The sequence below is a fragment of the Aplysia californica genome, unplaced genomic scaffold (genome assembly GCF_000002075.1).
Source record: "Aplysia californica isolate F4 #8 unplaced genomic scaffold, AplCal3.0 scaffold00702, whole genome shotgun sequence".
Lineage (NCBI taxonomy): Eukaryota > Metazoa > Mollusca > Gastropoda > Aplysiida > Aplysiidae > Aplysia > Aplysia californica.
Window position 1 is genome coordinate 160,325 of NW_004797972.1, and position 20,056 is coordinate 180,380.

The following is a 20,056-nucleotide window of genomic DNA, read 5'->3' on the forward strand; positions in this document are numbered from 1 at the left end:
CCCAACCCCTGTGGGGCGGTGCCACGGACTGAAGTGTCTATAGGCCATTCCCAAAAGGGGGACATTAACATGTTTTTATGCACAGTAGAATTGTAAATGGGCTGATTCACCAATGTCATCATCATAACTGTGCCTGAACTGCAACAGGGAACTTCTGCTTTTTCTTTCCAAATCCGTACTATCGTCATTTTCCCCTACTTCTTTTGTATGTTTGTCACTCTCTTGTGACCTGCTATTTCCGGGGTGCCTTGACAGTCGAAGCAGACTTGTGCTGTTGAAGCTAGAGAGGTGAGCAGAGTAAGTCTGATTCCCTGTAAAGACTTTTCTGTTGACATCCACCCATTGGCGCTTATATGACCTTATGCAGTTGCGAGCGCCGCAAAACCTCTAATAAAACAAACAAAGAGTAAGTATGATTCCCTGTAAAGGCTTCTCTGTTTACACCCACCCCTTGGCGCTAATATCATGACCTTATGCAGTTGTGAGCGACGTAAAAACTCTACTAAACTAAAAACTACTCACTCCCTCGTCAGTCCTGCTCGCGTGAGCGACGGCTAGACAGTCTCCGCACCGGTTGAGCATCTCAATCACGGTAGCTGTGCTCACATCCTCGTCTGTCAGGTGCTCACAGAAGTTGTTGAGAACCTCCACGTCCATCTGACCCAACGTCGAGCACATCAGGTGGGGCTGGGGAAGAAAAGTATGATTGGTGACGCATCGTGGCGAGAGTAAAACACAAAGAAAAGAAGGAGAGATAAAGACAACACATGTTTGATAGGAAAGAAGGAGTAAACAGCACTTGATCACCAACCAACTATCCACTTTACCTATTTCGTCAGTATTAACTCTTGACACTGATCTAATAATATTTAGATCTCCTTTTATCTCGTTTCTGTAAAAGTTAGTTGCGGGTAGTCAGCGGGGGCTCTAGTGTTGTTTGCTCCTTCTTTTATATCAAACATAATATATCGTCCTTATCTCTCCTCCTTCTTTTTGAGTTTGTTACTTTCTTAAAACACCTCTAATCTTTGGCTGTGATGTGACCTAATTGTGTTGCAAGTGCAGTAAAATGCTTACTAAAACAAAAATGTAATAGCTTACCTTCATCAAGAGATGCAGTCTCGGTGGCCATGTGGTGACCGTGTGGTTGACCTCATCCCTGGTCAAGGTCGGGAACTGGGCCAAAAGGTCAAGGTAAGTGTCGCGGCCGGCAGGGTCAAGGTTGTCCATCAGATACTCCAGCACCATGCGCATCTCAAACGTGGTGAAGATACCCACATCGTGGTCTGAGAAGGGAGGAGTATGTACAATTACAAAATAGGATTTTTTGAAAAACGGCGTCTGTGTGGGTGACGACAGGCTCTTGGCAATTGTACCCAGAAGACATGGTTTCGATTCTCCACTGTGGAAGATTCTTATTGAGTATCTATCTAGGCTCTGTGTGTAAGCCTCAGACTGGGTCGATGAGAGACCTAAGCCGAGATTGGCAAAAATTGAGTTTTTCGTATCTATAAACAGAGAAGACTTTCCGCCGTATCTATCATTAGTGCAAATGACACTCTACCGTTAACGACGTAGCGAGAAAAATGGAAAAACTAGAGCGTACCCAAAAGCAAATATGTGAGGCAGCGTGGTGGAATCAGGCTCTCGTCAATTTTTGGGCATATTGGGTTATTAGTATCATCTTAAAGCTTGTTCATTTGTCTTGCTTCCAATGAAAAAATTACCCATCCATCTTCAATAGAAGTGGAGATATTTAGGATTGAAGGAGCTGGGGGTCACCTGATTTAAGAGGTAAAATTAGCGAGAAAATGGCCCCCAAAGCTTGGTAAATTCCAAAGCTGGAGAGTCCAAGGAAACTGTAAATTTATATTTTTGTGTCTTTAATCAACGTTTTCGGTGCAATCCTCAAAGGAACGTGTTTGTAAATGGACACAAAAGGTGTTTAGCCAATAAACAAATATTTGATAAAAATTGCGAAGCAGGGAGAAAACTGCTGTTTTCTTCGATTTCATTATTTTGACGAGAGCCTGATTCCACCACGCTGCCTAACAATTATAGATTTAAGTCTCCATTTTTCTCCGTTCACAAAAATTTGACACATGCACAGTCCCCCCCCCCCCCCCCCCCCCCAGGTCTCCAATTTACAATAACAGATTTGTCAATTTACTAAGTCATCAAAAAAAATAAATAAATAGAAGTGATATTTGGACAAGGGACTAATCCAAACAAGGGAACAACAACAAAAAAAACACAAAAAAACAACAAACAAACAAACAAACAAACAAACAAACCTGGGCTAGCCCTGAGTCGATCAAACAGAGTCTCGTGGTCCGGCGGCAGGGTGAGGGCAAAGGCGTCCTGTTTGTCCACAGTGTCCAGGAGGTCATCTGCTTGACCCCCGAAGGACATGCCGGACAGACAGCCCGTGTCGTTCCTCAGGTTTCGTACTTCTTGGAACGTGCCCAGATCCTTCACAGACACGTTGGTGGGGATTTCTGGGAAGGCATTCGGAAACAGAGTTTTAGCAATTGAAGAGGATTAGAAAAGCAAAGCCCTAAGTATGTGCTTGAAAAAGTATTTTTGTTGGTATTCCAGTTATTAAGGGGGGGGGGGTAGTGAAAGGAAAATAAAGGGGAAGGGTGGAGAGGGAGACCGAGAGAGAGAAAGAGAGAGAGGGGGGTGGAAATCGAGTGAAAGTGAGGGGGAATGAGAGAGAGGAGAGAGGAGAGAGAGAGAGAGAGAGAGAGACAGAGAGAGAGAGAGAGAGAGAGAGAGAAAGAGAGAGAGAGAGGGGGGAGAAAGAAACAGACAGAGACAGACAGACAGACAGAGAGAGAGAGAGAGAGAGAGAGAGAGAGAGAGAGAGAGAGAGAGAGAGAGAGAGAGAGAGTGAAGTGGGGACACAGAATGAGAGGAGAGATGAGATGAAAGCGAGAGAAGGAGACAGACAGACAGACAAACAGACAGATAGATAGACAGAGAAACAGACAGACATGCAGAGACAGAGAGAAAAATAGATAGACAGACAAACAAACAGAGAGACAGGCAGACAGACAGACAGACAGACAGACAGACAGACAGACAGACAGACAGACAGACAGACAGACAGACAGACAGACAGAGACAGAGAGAAAGACAGAGAGACGGAGAGACAGACAGACAGACAGAGAGCAACAAGCTCACCAATATGGAAATAAGCAGTGCGGTTGGCTGCCATCTGTGTAGCGTTGACGCCCCTGGTGCCGTTGGCCACACTCTCTATGGCAATCAGCTGACCGATGTCCATCTTCCTCAGCATGTTGGGGCTGATGGCGCTCACCTGGTCCTGGGTCAGCTTGCTCATCTTGTCGGCGTTGAAAGCCTGTCAGAGAAATGTTGGAGTGTTTAGTCTTTTTTTTTTGTTGCTGTTTAAAAAAAAAAATGTGTTTAACATTATTTTAAAAGTATTTTTACACTCCCATAGACAAAATTTAGATCATATAGGAAAGGTGTTTCGACCCCACCTATCACTGCCAATCGGCGTTGAGTTGGAAAGACTGAGATACTTGATAAAAATTCTCCCCATACAGGAATCGAATTCAGATCTTCCACGTGCGATAAAAGTTGTATCTGTCTGAAGGAGAAAAGCTCAGTAGATAGTTATTGTTTCCTTTTAAGGCTGAAATTTAATTTAATTCTATTTACTTACATTCTCATAGTTAATGTTGATTTGATACCAACAAGACATCATTAACATGGTACTCGAAAAAGGGACACACGACAAAAATTATAGGAAAAACTTCGAAGAAATCAAAGTGTCGAGCTACCTTTGTGAAGGTGTCTGGCTTCATCACTTTGATGGCTTTGGGAGAGATGGCGCTCACTTGGTCGTCGTCTAGCTGCTCCAACTTGTCGGCCTCCAGACCACCTGGACAGAACAGTTGTTGGGGTTAACCTTGGAGGATTAGTTTCATGCCGTATTCTACACTGAGGGTTCGTTACATGTACTGTACATGCTGTATTCTACACTCAGGATTTGTTACTGTACATGCCATCCATATTCTACACTCAGGATTTGTTACTGTACATGCCGTATTCTACACTCAGGATTAGTTACAGTACATGCCGTTTTCTACACTGAGGATTAGTTACATGTACTGTACATGCCATAGTCTACACTGAGGATTAGTTACATGTACTGCACATGCCATAGTCTACACTGAGGATTAGTTACATGCCATATGCTACACTGAAGATCAGTTACTGTACATGCCATTATTCTACACACAGGATTAGTTACTGTACATGCCATATTCTACACTGAGGATTTGTTACATGCCATATTCTACACTCAGGATTTGTTACATGCCATATTCTACACTGAGGATTTGTTACATGCCATATTCTACACTGAAGATTCGTTACTGTACATGCCAGAGTCTACACTGAGGAAAGTGGAACCTGGGCCAGAATAAAGCACGGTGGGACATTTATACCAAGAGAGCCATATAAGTTATATATCTGTAATGTCCGACTCGAAGTGTGTGAACACTGATTTTCCGAAAAGTAGGGAGAAAGTCACGAAATTTCTATCTTATTATCCTCCAGAATTGTTAGACATTATGTGCTGAGTGGTTTTTTCACGTTATAGTATCACCTGTTGTAATTACAGCTGTGTACAAAATAACCTTAGACCAAAGGAATAACTTGTTGACTTAATTTGGTCGATACACATTTGTAGTCTACTGTCATGGAAAACTCAGCAGACAACACAATTATTCTGAGACCAGTGAGGAGTTTATCGCTTTCCAGTATGTCAGTCACCCTGAAGTCATGTGGAATTGTGGCTTATTGGACGCAAGCTGTTATCATAATAAAGTCTTTAAGGACGAAGCTGACACATGTGTCCGACCAGAAGACCAAGGACAATATTGGGGCACATTTCAAACCACTATACAAAACTCAGACACACAATGTTTGCATATTTCGGATTAAGCATGCTGTTTCCTGTCTGTTTAAGTTTCAGGTTAAGAAAATAGAACGAAAACAGTTCTACGTGAATGGCACAATTATTATACTTCATTTTAATCGGTGCTCCGAATCAGTGCGTCTTCATGTGTGAATGACCTCAAATACATGACGTTGCACATTTCATAGTATGCGCGTTGTTTATGGCCTCCTTTTTTAAGTTACAGATTAAGAAAATAGAACTCAAACAAAAATCTGTATGAATAACAGATTACATTTCTTTTTTTTTTATTCCTGCCCAAAATCAGTGCGCCTTCACAGGATACTAAATCAGTTTATGGAAGAGAAAAAAAAGATTTGAAACCTCCTTCTAAGGCTGCACATACCTGCCAAGACGCCCATCTCCTCCACACTAACTTGGTTCCACTGGTTGGATGGAATAGCGTCCTCCAGTCGACTAGCAATAGCTTTCACTTGGTCTTTGGTCAGACAGTCGATGGTAGACAGATCCTTGGCCACTTCCCTGGAGGAGAGAAACACAGCTCTTTACATTGTTCTACAATGATTTATTTGTCGAAAAACTTCAACTTTGACTTAGATAAGCGCGATTTTCGTATATTCTGTCCTCGTCAATAAAAAGAGGAACGTATTGTCTCGATTCTTGGAGTAGAAATGTGTTGTATTAATTAAATCCATAACCTGTTCTTATAACAAATAATTTATACAAAGTGTTTTGTGTGGGCAAAATACCCGCTTTAAGGAATATAATGTTTGTTGAAAGCAAACTAGAAGAAGAGGAAAAGGAAGATGAAGTAAAGGAAGAAGAATAAGAAGAAGAGGAGGAGGAGGAGGAGGAGGAGGAGGAGGAGGAGGAGGAGGAGGAGGAGGAGGAGGAGGAGGAGGAGGAGGAGGAGAAGGAGAAGGAGAAGGAGAAGGAGAAGGAGAAGGAGAAGGAGAAGAAGAAGAAGAAGAAGAAGAAGAAGAAGAAGAAGAAGAAGAAGAAGAAGAAGAAGAAGGAGGAGGTGGAGGAGGAGGAGGAGGAGGAGGAGGAGGAGGAGGAGGAGGAGGAGGAGGAGGAGGAGGAGGAGGAGGAGGAGGAGGAGGAGGAGGAGGAGGAGGAGGAGGAAGAGGGGGATGACGACGACGATAACAACTTAATAATTACCATACCCACAAGTGCCACTTTTTCAACAGCAATTTTAACGCCAGTAACGCCAACAACAACAACAACAAAAACAATGACAACAACAAAAACAACAAGAGCAGCAGCAACAACAACAACAACAGCAACAACAACTACTACTACTACAAAAACAACAACAACAACAGCAACAACAACTACTACTACTACAAAAACAACAACAACAGCAACAGCAACAACAACAGCAACAACACCAGCAACAACAGAAACAACAGCAACAGCACTCACAGCACAACAGTAGACTGCAGGTCCATCATATCGCCAGCAGACATCCCACACAGCATAGAGCCGAAGGACCTCATCGTGTCGGCGTCCACAGCACTCATGTTGCCAAGTCCCTCGTCCTGGGCGAACTTCTGGAACATAGCCTCCGGCTGTGGAGACGGAAGGTGAGACACTGCTGTTATTCTCTAAACGTGTAAGTCTGTCAAAGGTTGTTTTTTTCAGGAGAGAGACTTATTTTTTTTAAAACTAACTAAATTTCGCTTCACTTAGATCAAAGGAGCACCAAACCATTTTCAAAGTGGGTCGATAAAACTGAGAGAATACTGGACACAATCTGGACACCTATTTTGTTCAGCGCAATACACTGCCGTTTTTAATGAACGATAAGTCATATGTGAGGCAGCCTGGTGGAATCAGGCTCTCGTCAATTTTTGGGCATGTAGAGTTATTGGTATCATCTTAAATCTCGTACACTTGTCTTTATTTGGATGGAAAAATATCCATTTATCTTAAATACAAGTCGAGATATTTGCGATTGAAGGAGGTGGGGGTCACCTGTTTTCAGAGGTTAAATTAGTGAGAAAATGGCCTCCAAAGATTAGTTATTTCCTTATCTTAATAGTCCGTGGTAACTGAAAATTTACATTTTGTGTGCCTTTAATCAACGTTTTTGCAGAAAAATCGACACAAAAATGACTTATGTAAGGGGCATGAAAGGTGTTGAGCCAAAAAACAAAATTTGATTTAAAAATTCACAAACCTGAGGAAAAAAAAGTTTCTTCACTTTGATTATTTTGACGAGAGCCTGATTCCACCACTCTGCCTCACATATTAAAGCCGAGAAAGAGTGTGATATAATATGAGTTACATATGAAGTCTATAAGGGCAATGCAATGCTTGTAGAATTTTAAAAAATGTTTCAATTATTTTGTTGACCAAGTCCTGAGCACACTACTAGCACATCTTGCAAGTGTTCCTTCTCACGTTGTGGTATGTTGCTGTCCAGACCAACTGTCCTCCCGGGTCGGATCCCGGCCGGACACCATAGACTGGTGACCCCTGACTCCGAGTCTTCGTTTAGATCGCACGGATACATTTTAATCAGCAATCCAAGTAGCTTTGCAAGTACTTACGTCTGCAAGTTGGAATTTTCCCAACACTCCAATTTTCAGGGGGGGGGGGGTTCTTTTTGGTAAGTGTTTTACGGCGACTCTAGGCCACGAGAGCCCCCTCAATTTCAGGATGATGTACTTCTTTACTTGTACTTCTAGAACAACGAGAGTAAGCACTTACGTCTGCAAGCTGGAACTGCCCCAACACCCACATGATGTCTTCGTCAAGCGTCATTTTCTGGATGATGCACAATGTACATCTATACATGTACTACAAAACGTGTTCTTCTTAGACCACAAGAGTAAGCACTTACGTCTGCAAGCTGGAACTGCCCCAACACTCCCATGACGTCTTTGTCTAGCGTCATTTTCTGATGGGGGGTTTTTTGGCGTAGGGGGTGTGTTTTTTTTTGGGGGGGGGGGGTGGTAAGTGTTTTACGGCGCTCGCAATTGCATAAGGTCACATGAGCACGCGGGACACATTAAACATTTTCGGTTAGTAGGAAATTTGGAATTTTGACCCCTCAATTTCCGAATGGTGTACTTCGTTACATATACTTCTAGAACAACGAGAGTAAGCACTTACGTCTGCAATCTGGAACTGCCCCAACACCCCCATGATGTCTTTGTCTAGCGTCATTTTCTGGATGTCGTCAGGGTCAAGGCCGCCCAGAATCTTGCCGGCTTCCATGATGGTTTTCTTGTCCCACATTCCGGTGTCGTTGCCGAATTGCTAGGGGAGAGACAGACACGTCAAGTTGGAGTTTTGTCAAAAGTATATGCTTCTATGTTTACGATCAAGAATACCTCAGTGTGTGTGTGTGTGTGTGTGTGTGTGTGTGTGCGTGTGTGTGTGTGTGTGTGTGTGTGTGTGTGTGTGTGTGTGTGTGTGTGTGCGCGTGTGTGTGTGTTAGTATGTATGTTCGTGTTAGTGTAAATGTGAAAAGAGAAAGTACAAATGAATGTGCTTGTGTGTTTACGCATTTTTTGTGTGCATACGTGAGTGTCTGTCTGAGTGTACATTATGTGTTTTGTAGAAAACCAAAAAACCGACTAAATTAAACAACAAATTAGAAGAAAAAACTGACCTTCATTTTATTTTTTGCTATACATGCCTCTTTTTCAAAATAAAGTTACGACAGCCAAGATAAAGTGTACCACCATAAATTAAACATCGAATTAGAAAAAAAACCAGACTTTTTTTTGTTATACATGAAGCATCTTTAAAAAAAATAAAGCAACGATAACCTAAGTAAAGTGTACCGCCATAATAAATTATACATCGAATTAGAGAAAAAACAGACTTTTTGTGTTAACATGCATCTCTTTCCAAATAAAGCGACGCCAGTCTAAGTAAAGTGTACCCACCGTTTTGATCTTCCAGCCGAGGGTGTCCAGCTGATCCTGGTCCCAATCGGTGTTCTGGAACTCGGTGAGACACTCTACCACCACGTCTGCTTCTATGACGGTTAGGTCGGCGGTGGTCAGGAAGCTCAGGTCGCCATGGAAACTCTGGATGGTCTGGCAGTCGATGGTGTCTGAAAACAGAGGTAGGACATGTAGGGGATTTTTGTTGTAATGTTTTACTTTTCCTTCAAAATAATTTAGACCATCGTGGATGGCGAGATATTTCGATCTTGTTGCCAGGCTGTTTTATTTTGTTTTGTTTTGTTTTGTTTGTTTGTTTGTTTTTTGTGGGGGGGGGGGGGGGGTTGGGGGAGGGGTGGTGGTTGGTGAGCAGTCAGAATGACCCAGGTATAAACAGACGAATTTTAATGCCCTACCATGCTTGGAAATACATGTAGGTGGGTAGTACAGATATTCTAGCCTGGCAAAGATGGCAAAAGCGGATGTTGGTAATAAAAAATAGATTGGCAGGCACTGGGCAAGAGCGTCAGAGGAAAGTTATAAAGTACACCTCGTATAAAGGACACTCGTATAAAGTACACCTCGTATAAAGGACATCCGTATAAAGTACACCTCGTATAAAGGACACCCCGTATAAAGTACACCTCGTATAAAGGACATCCGTATAAAGTACACCTCGTATAAAGGACACCCCGTATAAAGTACACCTCGTTTAAAGGACACCCCGTATAAAGTACACCTCGTATAAAGTACACCTCGTATAAAGTACACCTCGTATAAAGTACACCTCGTATAAAGTACACCTCGTATAAAGTACACCTCGTATAAAGGACACCCCGTATAAAGTACACCTCGTATAAAGTACACCTCGTATAAAGGACACCCCGTATAAAGTACACCTCGTATAAAGGACACCCCGTATAAAGTACACCTCGTATAAAGTACACCTCGTATAAAGGACACCTCGCCCCTCTCTACCGAAGAGAAATTGGTGAAAGTTTGAAAGCGATACATCAAAATATTAAATCTCATTGAAAACACTTTATGTATGAGTCCAAGGCCATAGTGGCAATACACGCACGTGTTTCCGATAGCTGAAAGTTATGGGACCAATAAATAGTGAGGCAGCGTGGTGGAATCAGGCTCTCGTCAAAATAATCAAAGTGAAGAAATCTGCATTTTTCCGCAGGTTTGTGAATTTTTATAAAATCTGTGTTTTTTTGCTCAACACCTTTAATGCCCATTAAAGAACTCGTTTCTGTGTGGAGTTTTCATAAAAACGTTGATTAAAGGCACAAAAAATTTAAATTTTCAGTTACCACGGACACTTAAGCTAAGGAATTAACAAATCTTTGGCGGCCATTTTCTAACTAATTTTACCTCTGAAAACCGGGGACCCCCACCTCCTTCATTCGCAAATATCTCGACTTGCATTCAAGATAAATGGATACTTTTTTCATCCAAATAAAGACACCTGAACAAGCTTTAAGATGATACCAATAACTCTACATGCCCAAAAATTGACGAGAGCCTGATTCCACCGCGCTGCCTCACAATATATTTCAAATGAATAAATGAATAAAAACGGAGGTATGTGGGTTGAAAGCGAAAGCTCTAGTGTGGGTTTTTTCTTCGTCTTTCATATCAAACACCTCCTCCTTCTTTTCTTGGTATGTTACTTTCTAGTGACACCTCTAACCTCCGGCACTGTTAGTCTGTTGGAGTTGAAAGTGCAGTAAAACTCTTTCTGAAACTAAACCTAGGTAAAGCTGCGTACAAGTAAACCGCTTCAAGCACATAACCACCAAACGGGTCTCATTCTCACCGGCCACGACATCCCACAATGCCCTAGCCATGTTGTTCTGTAACATTTTCTCGTCCGTCTTCTCGGCCTTGGGAATGTCACTACTGCTGCGCTGCTCCAGGCGTTTTTCTCTCTTGTTCACTCTCTCCATCACGTCACCCACCACCGAGCCCAGGCGCTCCTTCTGGTCCTGGGGAACATAGTTAATTTACTGAATTACATACTAGTTGATGAATGAATGAATGAATGAATGAATGAATGAATGAATGAATGAATGAATGAATGAATGAATGAATGTATGAATGAATGAGGGGATGAATGAATAAATGAATTTATGTATGTATGAGTTAATGAATGAATGAATGAATGAATGAATAAATGAATGAATGAATGAATGAATGAATTAGTGGATGAATGAATGAATGAATTTATGTATGTATGAAAGAGTGAATGGATGAATGAATGAAAGGGTGGATAAAAGAATAAAAGAACAAATGGATGAAAGAATTAATTTAATGATTAATTAAAAATTAATCAACACTTAATAAATGATCAATAAATAATTTAATTTTTGGCCTGTGAGTTGTTTTTAGGAAAAAAATTATACTCTTTCTTACAACACAAATAATGATTTTATACCGAATAAAGTTTCAGAATTTCTATCTATCTATCTATCTATCTATCTATCTATCTATCTATCTATCTATCTATCTATCTATCTATCTATCTATCTATCTATCTATCTATCTATCAATTGGCCTCTCACACACGTACTCACACATAAAAACACATAGACACACACAAAAAGAGAAAGTCTTACTGAGCGCAGGTTAGCGGCTCCAGACATATCCACATGCAGCATGAGGGTGCCCATGGACTCCAACTTCTGGGGATCGTTGGCCAGGCCTGACAGACCACTGGAAATACAGAGAGAGAAACGTTGGTCATTGGTTGATGGACTTGATACAAGCTAGATTAGTGCTTGCTTGTCCCATAATAATAATAATAATAATAATAATAATAATAATAATAATAATAATAATAATAGTAGTAGTAGTAGTAGTAGTAGTAGTAGTAGTAGTAGTAGTAGTAGTAGTAGTAGTAGTAGTAGTAGTAGTAGTAGTAGTAATAATTTTTAAAAAAAATAATAATAATAAATAATAATAAATAATAATGAAAATCATTTTTATAGCGTCCACTCCCGTGTAAACACAGCTCTAGGCGCTTTACATAAATGCATGTACAAACAATATTCAACCTTCTTACAACCACCGCCCACTTTTGCCACATGAAGATGTCAAAACGCTCGGAATGGCCACCAACACGCGTTTCCAAAGAGGGGAATTTAAACATGTGAGGCAGCGTGGTGGAATCAGGCTCTCGAAAAAATAATGAAATCGAAGAAAACAGCAGTTTTCTCCCTGCTTAGCAATTTTTATAAAATTTTTGTTTTTTGGCTCAACACCTTTTATGTCCATTTACAAACACATTCCTTTGAGAATTTCACCGAAAACGTTGATTAAAGGCACGAAAATATAAATTTACAGTTTCCATGTACTCTCCAACTTAGGAATTTACCGAGTTTTGGCGGCCATTTTCTCGCTAATTTTATCTCTTAAATTAGGTGACCCCCACCTCCTTCAATCCAAAATATTTCCACTTCTATTGAAGATGGAAGGGTAATATTTTCATTGAAAGCAAGACAAATGAACAAGCTTTAAGATAAAACCAATAACTCTACATGTCCAAAAATTGACGAGAACCTGATTCCACCACGCTGTGTCACAAATAACATCTGTCACTACTAGGGGTATTTAAAAAAAAAAAATTTTTCGAAAGTGTTTAACGGTGCTGGCAGCTGCATAAGGTCATATGAGCGCGTGGGACACATTAAACATTTTCAGTTGGTAGAAGCTTTGAATGTTACCCGGGTGGCAGCCTAAGCTTACTCTTATCGATTTTAGAAAACCTAGGGATCTTTAACGTGCACAACTTGCACACGGAACCACTGAGATTTTTTCGCCCTTGTCTGAGAAGGCTAGGTGTAGATCTTTCCTACCAGAAGATCGGGGGTGTGGCTGTAAGACAGCAGTAAGAAGGAGACAAGTAGCAGAACGTAGAAAGGCTGCAGAAAGAGTCAGGAGCCAAGAGGAGGGGGCAAAGGAGGTGCAGAGGTCGGGGCAGAAAGTGAAGACGAAAGCAGACGACAGAACATTGCTAGAGAGCAGGAAAGGAAGTGAAAGGAGACAATTTTAGAATGAATAAAAACTGTCCTTAGCTACCCGGATTCGAACCCGGGACCTTTGGATGAGAGCCGAACACCTTAACTTCTAGGCAATGAAAGCCCCCACTACGAGGGTGATCCCTATCAAATTACCAAAGGAGCATTCAGGAGGCGGACTGACTCGACATTGTCAGTAAAGGACGGCCATGACTAGCTGGGAGGCAGCATCCAGACAAAAAGATGTGGATACTCGACAGGCTAAACATGTTTATAAAAGTAATAATTTTCTACATTTTCTACGTCCATTGTCTTAACCACTACGTCACAGTACAGTCGCTGGTGAAGATTGGTCAAGGAAAATAATAAGAATTATAAACGAACATAGCATTAACATGCCGGAGGTCGTTTGGAGTGAAATACAAAACACAGCAAGCTTATTAAGTTGGTCACTTTTAAGCACCAGAAAAACGCTGTTTTGAGATAATCGAAGGGAAAGTGTTTGCCTCTTGTTCAGATTCTTTAAAAGACAGAGAGTTTCGTCTATAACCGAACAACTATACACTAATGAAACCAAACTTCCCCTATAGGTAGGGCAATGCCCACTTTTGGTGTAGAAATCTAAAAAAAATCCGGGTTAGCCCGCTTATCCTTAAAAGCGACCGTATGATATACTACGGAGTTTGTGTAACCTGTTAAGGCCATAACTCTGATATTAATCCATCCAGTTATTTCATCCAAACGCTATGTTGTGTAATCTCTCCTCGTTGTGGTCGCCACACTAAGAACAATGGGTCACTTTTAAGCACAAGGGGGCTAACCCGAAAAATGCTGTTTTGAGAAAATCGAAGCTCAAGTTTTTGCCCTTCGTTCAGTTTCAGTAAAAAAACCAAGTAGAGATTTCTCTGTAACCAAACTAATTAAATATGCCCATCAATGTTACCAAACTTCTCCTTTAGGTAGGACAATGCCCTCTTTGGGTGTAGGTCTAGATTTCTGGAAACCCCCGAAATCAGGGTTGGCCAGCTTGTCCTTAAAAGCGACCATATAATAAGCCAAATGTGACGCAGACCCTCTATCGTTTTAACACTTTGTTTTTGTTTTTGTTTTTGTAAAGTGTTTTACGGCGCTCGCAACTGCATAAGGTCATATGAGCGCGAAGGAGTAGCAGTAGAAAGGCTGCAGAAAGAATCAGGAGCCCAGAGGAAGGGGCAAAGGAGGTGAGGGGGTGGGGGCAGATAGGGGAGACGAACGCAGACGACAGAACATTGCAAAAGAGCAGGAAACGAGGTGAAAGGAGACAAATTTAGAGAAGAAAATGTTTCGCTCGCTACCCGGATTCGAACCCGGGACCTTTTGAATGAGAGGCCAACACCTTAACCTCTAGGCCACGAGAGCCCCCCCCCCCCCTCGTTTTAACACCTTCAGTTCTACTACTCACCTCGCTGAGTTGACCGCCTTCTGAGCGATGACGGTCCTGGTGTCAGAGTCCAGCTGCTCACACTCGTCCAGTTCCTGCAGGAAGTTGTCCACAGCCGCGGTGCTCAGCTTCTGCGCGTCTGTGGCGTCCATGCCACAGAAGATGTGAGGCCCGTACTTCTCCAGGTCGCTGGACGTGAAGCTGCCTCTCGTGTTCAGGTTCTGATGAAATGAAGAAAAATGTTTTGGATTTACGTTACTTTTAAGTCTTGCGACCAAGTATCTGTGAACTAGTTGTTACACTGTCACGCTCGTAACCAAAAGGGCATGGGTTCGAACCCCATCAGGGGTCCAATGTTATGTCCTTGGGATAGAAACGTTTACACGGATGTTCTTTACTTCTCCTATGTGGGAATGGGTACACCGCTATAAACAGCGAAATATCTTGTCAGTCTGCTAATGTTTGATTGCTTAATCGGATACTTGCACTGCATGTTTCCCAAGGAGCCAAAAGTGTTTTTGAGTGATATAGGGTCTGCTGGGGTAAAGTGACTACAGCACATGGGAGAGAGTTAATATGTGCAATATAGATTCAATGATTTTATGATTTTTATCATTTGTAGCGCTGCACTTGTCAGTAACGGTTAAACAAGCAAAATTCTGAAGGACAAATAATATTATGTATCATGTCATAAAATTCTTTAGTAAAAATAGTTTAAAAACTAGGGCAAATCTGAGAGATGCAAAAATGAAGCTTTTTTCCGTATTCTCAGTTTAAATTGCTCCTTAAAGCGAGGCAATTTGCGATAGAATAGGAATCTGAACTCAGTGGTCATAGGAAATGTAATATATTGGTGAGAAAGGTATAGATTGACACAAAACAATAACAACTAGTAAACTGAAAATAATTCGTTTTAATGACATCTGACGAGACAATTATGGCTATCCTTTATCCCGTTTGCTCACCACTAGACCATGTAAACAAATTTGAAGTAAAAAAAAACGATTCCATTTACTCACTTCAGCTTCTTTGAGAGTTTTGAAATGTTCCTTGATGCCTTCTCTGGTCATCGTCTTGACCACATCTCCACTCTGGCCTATCTCGGACAGCACAGACAATCTCGTGTCTCGGTCAAGCTGCATCAGGTCATCGTGCCTGTGGAGTCATATACATTTGTTAGTTCCTTGTGAAGCTCACATATATACGCGCACACATGCACACACGTATCCAAACGAACTACATACATAGTACCCTCGAATGTGAGTATGCACACAGCCAAAATTTCACTAAAACATGTGTGCTAAAAGATTTACACTCTTCCAATCTTGCTCTCGAACTCGTACTCACCTCCCCCCTCCCTTCAACATGAGCGCTAAGATCGTGCAACGATTCATATTTGCTTCTCCTCCTCCTCCTCCTCCTCCTCCTCCTCCTCCTCCTCCTCCTCTGTGCTCCTCCTCCTCCTCCTCCTCCTCCTCTTTCTACTCCCGCTTCTCTCTCTTTCTTCCTTTCTCTCTCATCCTCTCTCTCTGTCTCTTTATCTCTCCCTCCCTCCCTCCCGTCCCCTCTCAAACGCATTCTCCCCCATTCCCTATCTCTCTATGTATCTATCCATCACACACCGTGCACGAACACACGCGCACACACACACACACACACACACACACACACACACACACACACACACACACACACACACACACACACACACACACACACACACACACACACACCACCACCACCTCCAGAGTGGGGTTTTGTGAATCTAAAGACATTGTTTCCTTAATTTCTACACTGTCAAAGTAGGTAATATTACATGTATAATATTCAATATTTTATAAGGTTGATCATAGTGTAACCTAGGTCCTTTTCTGTTTTTATTAAACGAATTTGATGTTAGGGAGGTGAAAAGAACAGTTTTATAAACTATGTTACATAGGCTTAAAATAAAGTGTCGTTAAAAAAGTAAACAACTACAACCAACAAAACCACCACCACCAACAACAACACCACCAACAACAACACCACCAACAACAACACCACCAACAACAACACCACCAACAACAACACCACCAACAACAACACCACCAACAACAACAAAACTCACGTTGCCTGCGAGAAGAATCCAGCTGCTTGCTTGACCGTAGACTCGTCCAGACAGACCTCTGTACCCTTGTCCATGCCGAACATGGTGTGCAGTTTGTCGTACACGACCTTGATCTGTGGAGGTCAGGGCAGGTTATAATGAGGTCAAGGACAGAGGTTTCATGACAGTTGTGCAATAAATAAAGAATTTGTTATTATAATTTATAAGCAATTCTATTCCTGGGGTGTTTTTCTGTTTTGATCAAGCTAATTGTCATTTCTGGAAGGGTAACAAAAAAACAAAGAACCAAAAGGAAAGATGCTGCAGCTTTTCGTTTGCCATGTGAATACGGCGTTATGGTTTCGATAAAGGACACTGTTAGAAATCCATCATGAACTATTGAAAGAAAGGTTTTGCTAGAGTTTGTTGTTTGTATGTATGGCTGATATGTCATACTATTAACAATTTGGTCGAACCATTTTGCAGAGCTTGAGTTTGTCAGCAGTGTTACGAAGGAATTCCATGACTTTTCAGCTGTCGTGAGGCCAATAAACATTTAGTTTTTACTTTTCTGTCATATGTGACTATGCCAGAGATTGTCAACCGCGGTAGAAAAGGATTTCATAAGTTACGTGCTTTCGAGAAACTAATCAGCGTTTTGTTCTTACCTTTTTGTCAGTCATGAATTAGAAATTGTCAATCGTAGTAGGAAAAGAATCCCATAGTTTATGTGCCCTCATGGAGCTATGCTTATGAACATAAACATTTTGTTCTTACCTTTTTATCATTCATGTGCTCGAGATTGGCAACGATGCTAGGAAGGGTTTCCATAAGTTCCATGCCCTCAGGAAGTTCTTGCAAGCTCTCGGAAGACGCGCCCTTGAAGAAGACGTGACCCAGTTTCTCGACCTGTGCGCCGGTGTAGTTCATGTTGTCCTTGGACACGGCTCCAAACTCTCGCTCCACGATCTCCATCACCACCTCCGACTGCAGGGGATGGGCAGGAGAGGAAGAGGAGAGGGGGTGGGGGGAGAGGGTAAATTATCACCATGGCAAAGGAGAATTGTAAAATGCATACGGACGGGTCGTGAAAAACAGGCTAAGTTTAATCCAACCATAACTTCATGCCTTTGGTAGTTCATTGACATGCATGCACGCGCATACGTGAGTGTTTTTCACTTTTTTAATGATGGAATTGGCTTGTTCTTAACTTGATTTGCTTTTGTGAGAAAAAACAACTTTAAAAAAACTAATAACAAAAAAATACCGAAGACGGCTCATGTTGCATAAAGTAGGCTAACAAGGCAGATGACCAGTACAAATTTCGCCGTTGTGCTGTCGAAGGAAATAATCAGTTCTACAAAATTCTCATCTACTGTGTGTTGGCATACATTATTTAGATCTTTTATGACGCGGACTTCAACGATGCATGACAGAGCCTAACTGTGATGACAAGGATAAAACATCTCAGCTTATAAACCGATAATATGGGAATCGATCTCGGTTCTCTAGCGTGCTACAGCAAAGCACCTATCAACAGATTCACCACGACGCCAGTTCGACGTACCTGAGCGGCGTCCAGGTCTAGGTTCTTCAGATTGTCCAGCCCTCCCAGGTCGTCCAGGGAGAGGTCACGGAGGTCATCGCTAGGCACGAACCTGAGCACGCCGGGCCCCATGGAGGTGATGACTCCGCCCAGAGAGTCTCCACGAGAGCTGTTGTGTCTCTTCACCTGGGAGGAAGAAAAGTCATTTTTAGGGAAGGCTCTTTCGGAAATACAGTGTACTACTAGGTTCTAAGTTGCAATGCACATTTCCACTCCCTCCCCCATTCCCCCTCCCCCCACTCCTCAATATTTTGCTCTCTCTCTCTGTTTCTCTCTGTCTCTCTCTGTCTCTGTCTGTTTGTCTGTCTGTCTGTCTGTCTGTCTGTCTGTCTGTCTGTCTGTCTGTCTGTCTGTCTGTCTGTCTGTCTGTCTGTCTGTCTGTCTCTCCATCTCTCTCTCTCTCTCTCTCTCTCTCTCTCTCTCTCTCTCACACACACACACACACACACACACACACACACACACATCTCTCTCTCACACACACACTTCACCTAAATACCTATTTATCTATCTATTTATCTATCTATCTATCTATCTATCTATCTATCTATCTATCTATCTATCTATCTATCTATCTATCTATCTATCTATTTCACAACCACCCAAACAAACACACAAACAAACACACACACACACATACGCCAAAACGATGCACAGTTTGTCTATTTGTCAGTCCCTTACCTATTTAACGGTTAATCTATTTCAAATTGTTTCTCGTTTCATGTCTCAGTCAAAAGATATACCTTCTCCCAAATTTTGTTGCAGACCATCGGTGTCTCGTCACACATCACGTCCATCATCATGCCGATGTGGGCACCGCATTCACCCAGGGCCGGGTCAGGAATCTGGTTCAATTCTGCCACAGACAGGGCAAAGAACATACGGCCCATGGTGTGAATATCACGGCAGTCCACATCTGTGAGCTGAAAGTTCGAATAAAAGACTGACTGAAGTGTGCTGACAAAATGAGTTACTTCTCGCAATCCACAAACAGAGATAATATTGGGAAAAATCGACACAAGGGTCAAATTTGTAGAATTTCAATTAATGCGATATCCTTTGACTATAACATACCTTTTATTAGTTAATACTTATAAAATGTTCAAACTTCACCAGACTTCAACAAAGGTTAAGGACCACCTTGACAGACGACTAGATCTATGATTTTTTTTAAAATCAGTAAAAAGGCAACAAGGAATGTTTCAAATTGTTTTCCTCCAAAAGTGTTAATGGGTTACCGATGAGTTCTGCAAAGCTTCCTAAAGGGACAAAATCACCATGAGCAGCACGGAAATCCTCTTGAAACTTTAGCCAAATTTGCTGTTTTTTATCGACTTGTGTGCGACACCTAGAACATTCCTAAGTTAAAATTTCTGGTGCATGTCATAAACGGACGTATGGTTTCGAAATGTGCTCACTTTGGTGGCAATATAAGCCGCCGTTTGCGCAAAATCCAATATCGCATCAACATGCCTCCAAAACGAAAGCTGAGAGACTTTGATCGTGCCAGAGCTATGGCATGGCTGCACGATGGAGTTGGAGCCCGAGAAGTTGCCAGAAAGCTTGCAGTGTCATACTCTATCATTGTCCGCTTGAGGCAGCGCCATCAAGCCACTGGATCAGTCCAAGAACGCCCTCGCGCAGGGCGACCCAAGAAGACCCCTCAGAGTGTTTGCAAGTGGTCCTTGAAGTCTGTACAAGCATGATGTATCTATTTCCATAACGTTTGAGTGAGAGAAGTAACTCATTTTGTCAGCCCGTTTCATAATATTATGTTGTGAAAATGTCTCCAATTCAGGTGTAGAAGATGGAGTCGTGTCTTCAGGAAGATAAATAAATGATGTTCTTATTTTACCGTACACACAGTCATTTCACATTTGAGTTTGTTAGTTGAGCTGGTTTTATAAAATCTATGGTATGGGTTTAACCCCCACAATGTATACCTCATTGTTTCTTCAGAATATATTATGTGCGCATGCAGGTGTGTGTGAGTGATGCATTTTTTTTTAGAGAAAACAACGAGAGAGAGAGAGAGAGAGAGAGAGAGAGAGAGAGAGAGAGAA

At 41.9% G+C, this 20,056-nt stretch overlaps 1 protein-coding gene across 1 annotated transcript in view; it reads right to left on the reverse strand.

Annotated features, from left to right (window-relative positions):
* The window catches only part of LOC101855140, a gene marked incomplete at its 3' end in the record, with an annotated part of 40,147 nt that overhangs the window by 12,878 nt on the left and 7,213 nt on the right, over positions 1–20,056 (reverse strand). The window contains 16 exon segments of the mRNA XM_035972474.1: positions 1,102–1,286; positions 2,295–2,498; positions 3,187–3,364; positions 3,810–3,910; positions 5,337–5,473; positions 6,380–6,525; positions 8,075–8,221; positions 8,857–9,026; positions 10,682–10,850; positions 11,481–11,577; positions 14,323–14,522; positions 15,321–15,456; positions 16,409–16,521; positions 17,165–17,374; positions 17,955–18,119; positions 18,737–18,916. Of these exon segments, the coding sequence (XP_035828367.1) occupies positions 1,102–1,286; positions 2,295–2,498; positions 3,187–3,364; positions 3,810–3,910; positions 5,337–5,473; positions 6,380–6,525; positions 8,075–8,221; positions 8,857–9,026; positions 10,682–10,850; positions 11,481–11,577; positions 14,323–14,522; positions 15,321–15,456; positions 16,409–16,521; positions 17,165–17,374; positions 17,955–18,119; positions 18,737–18,916 (2,538 nt within the window).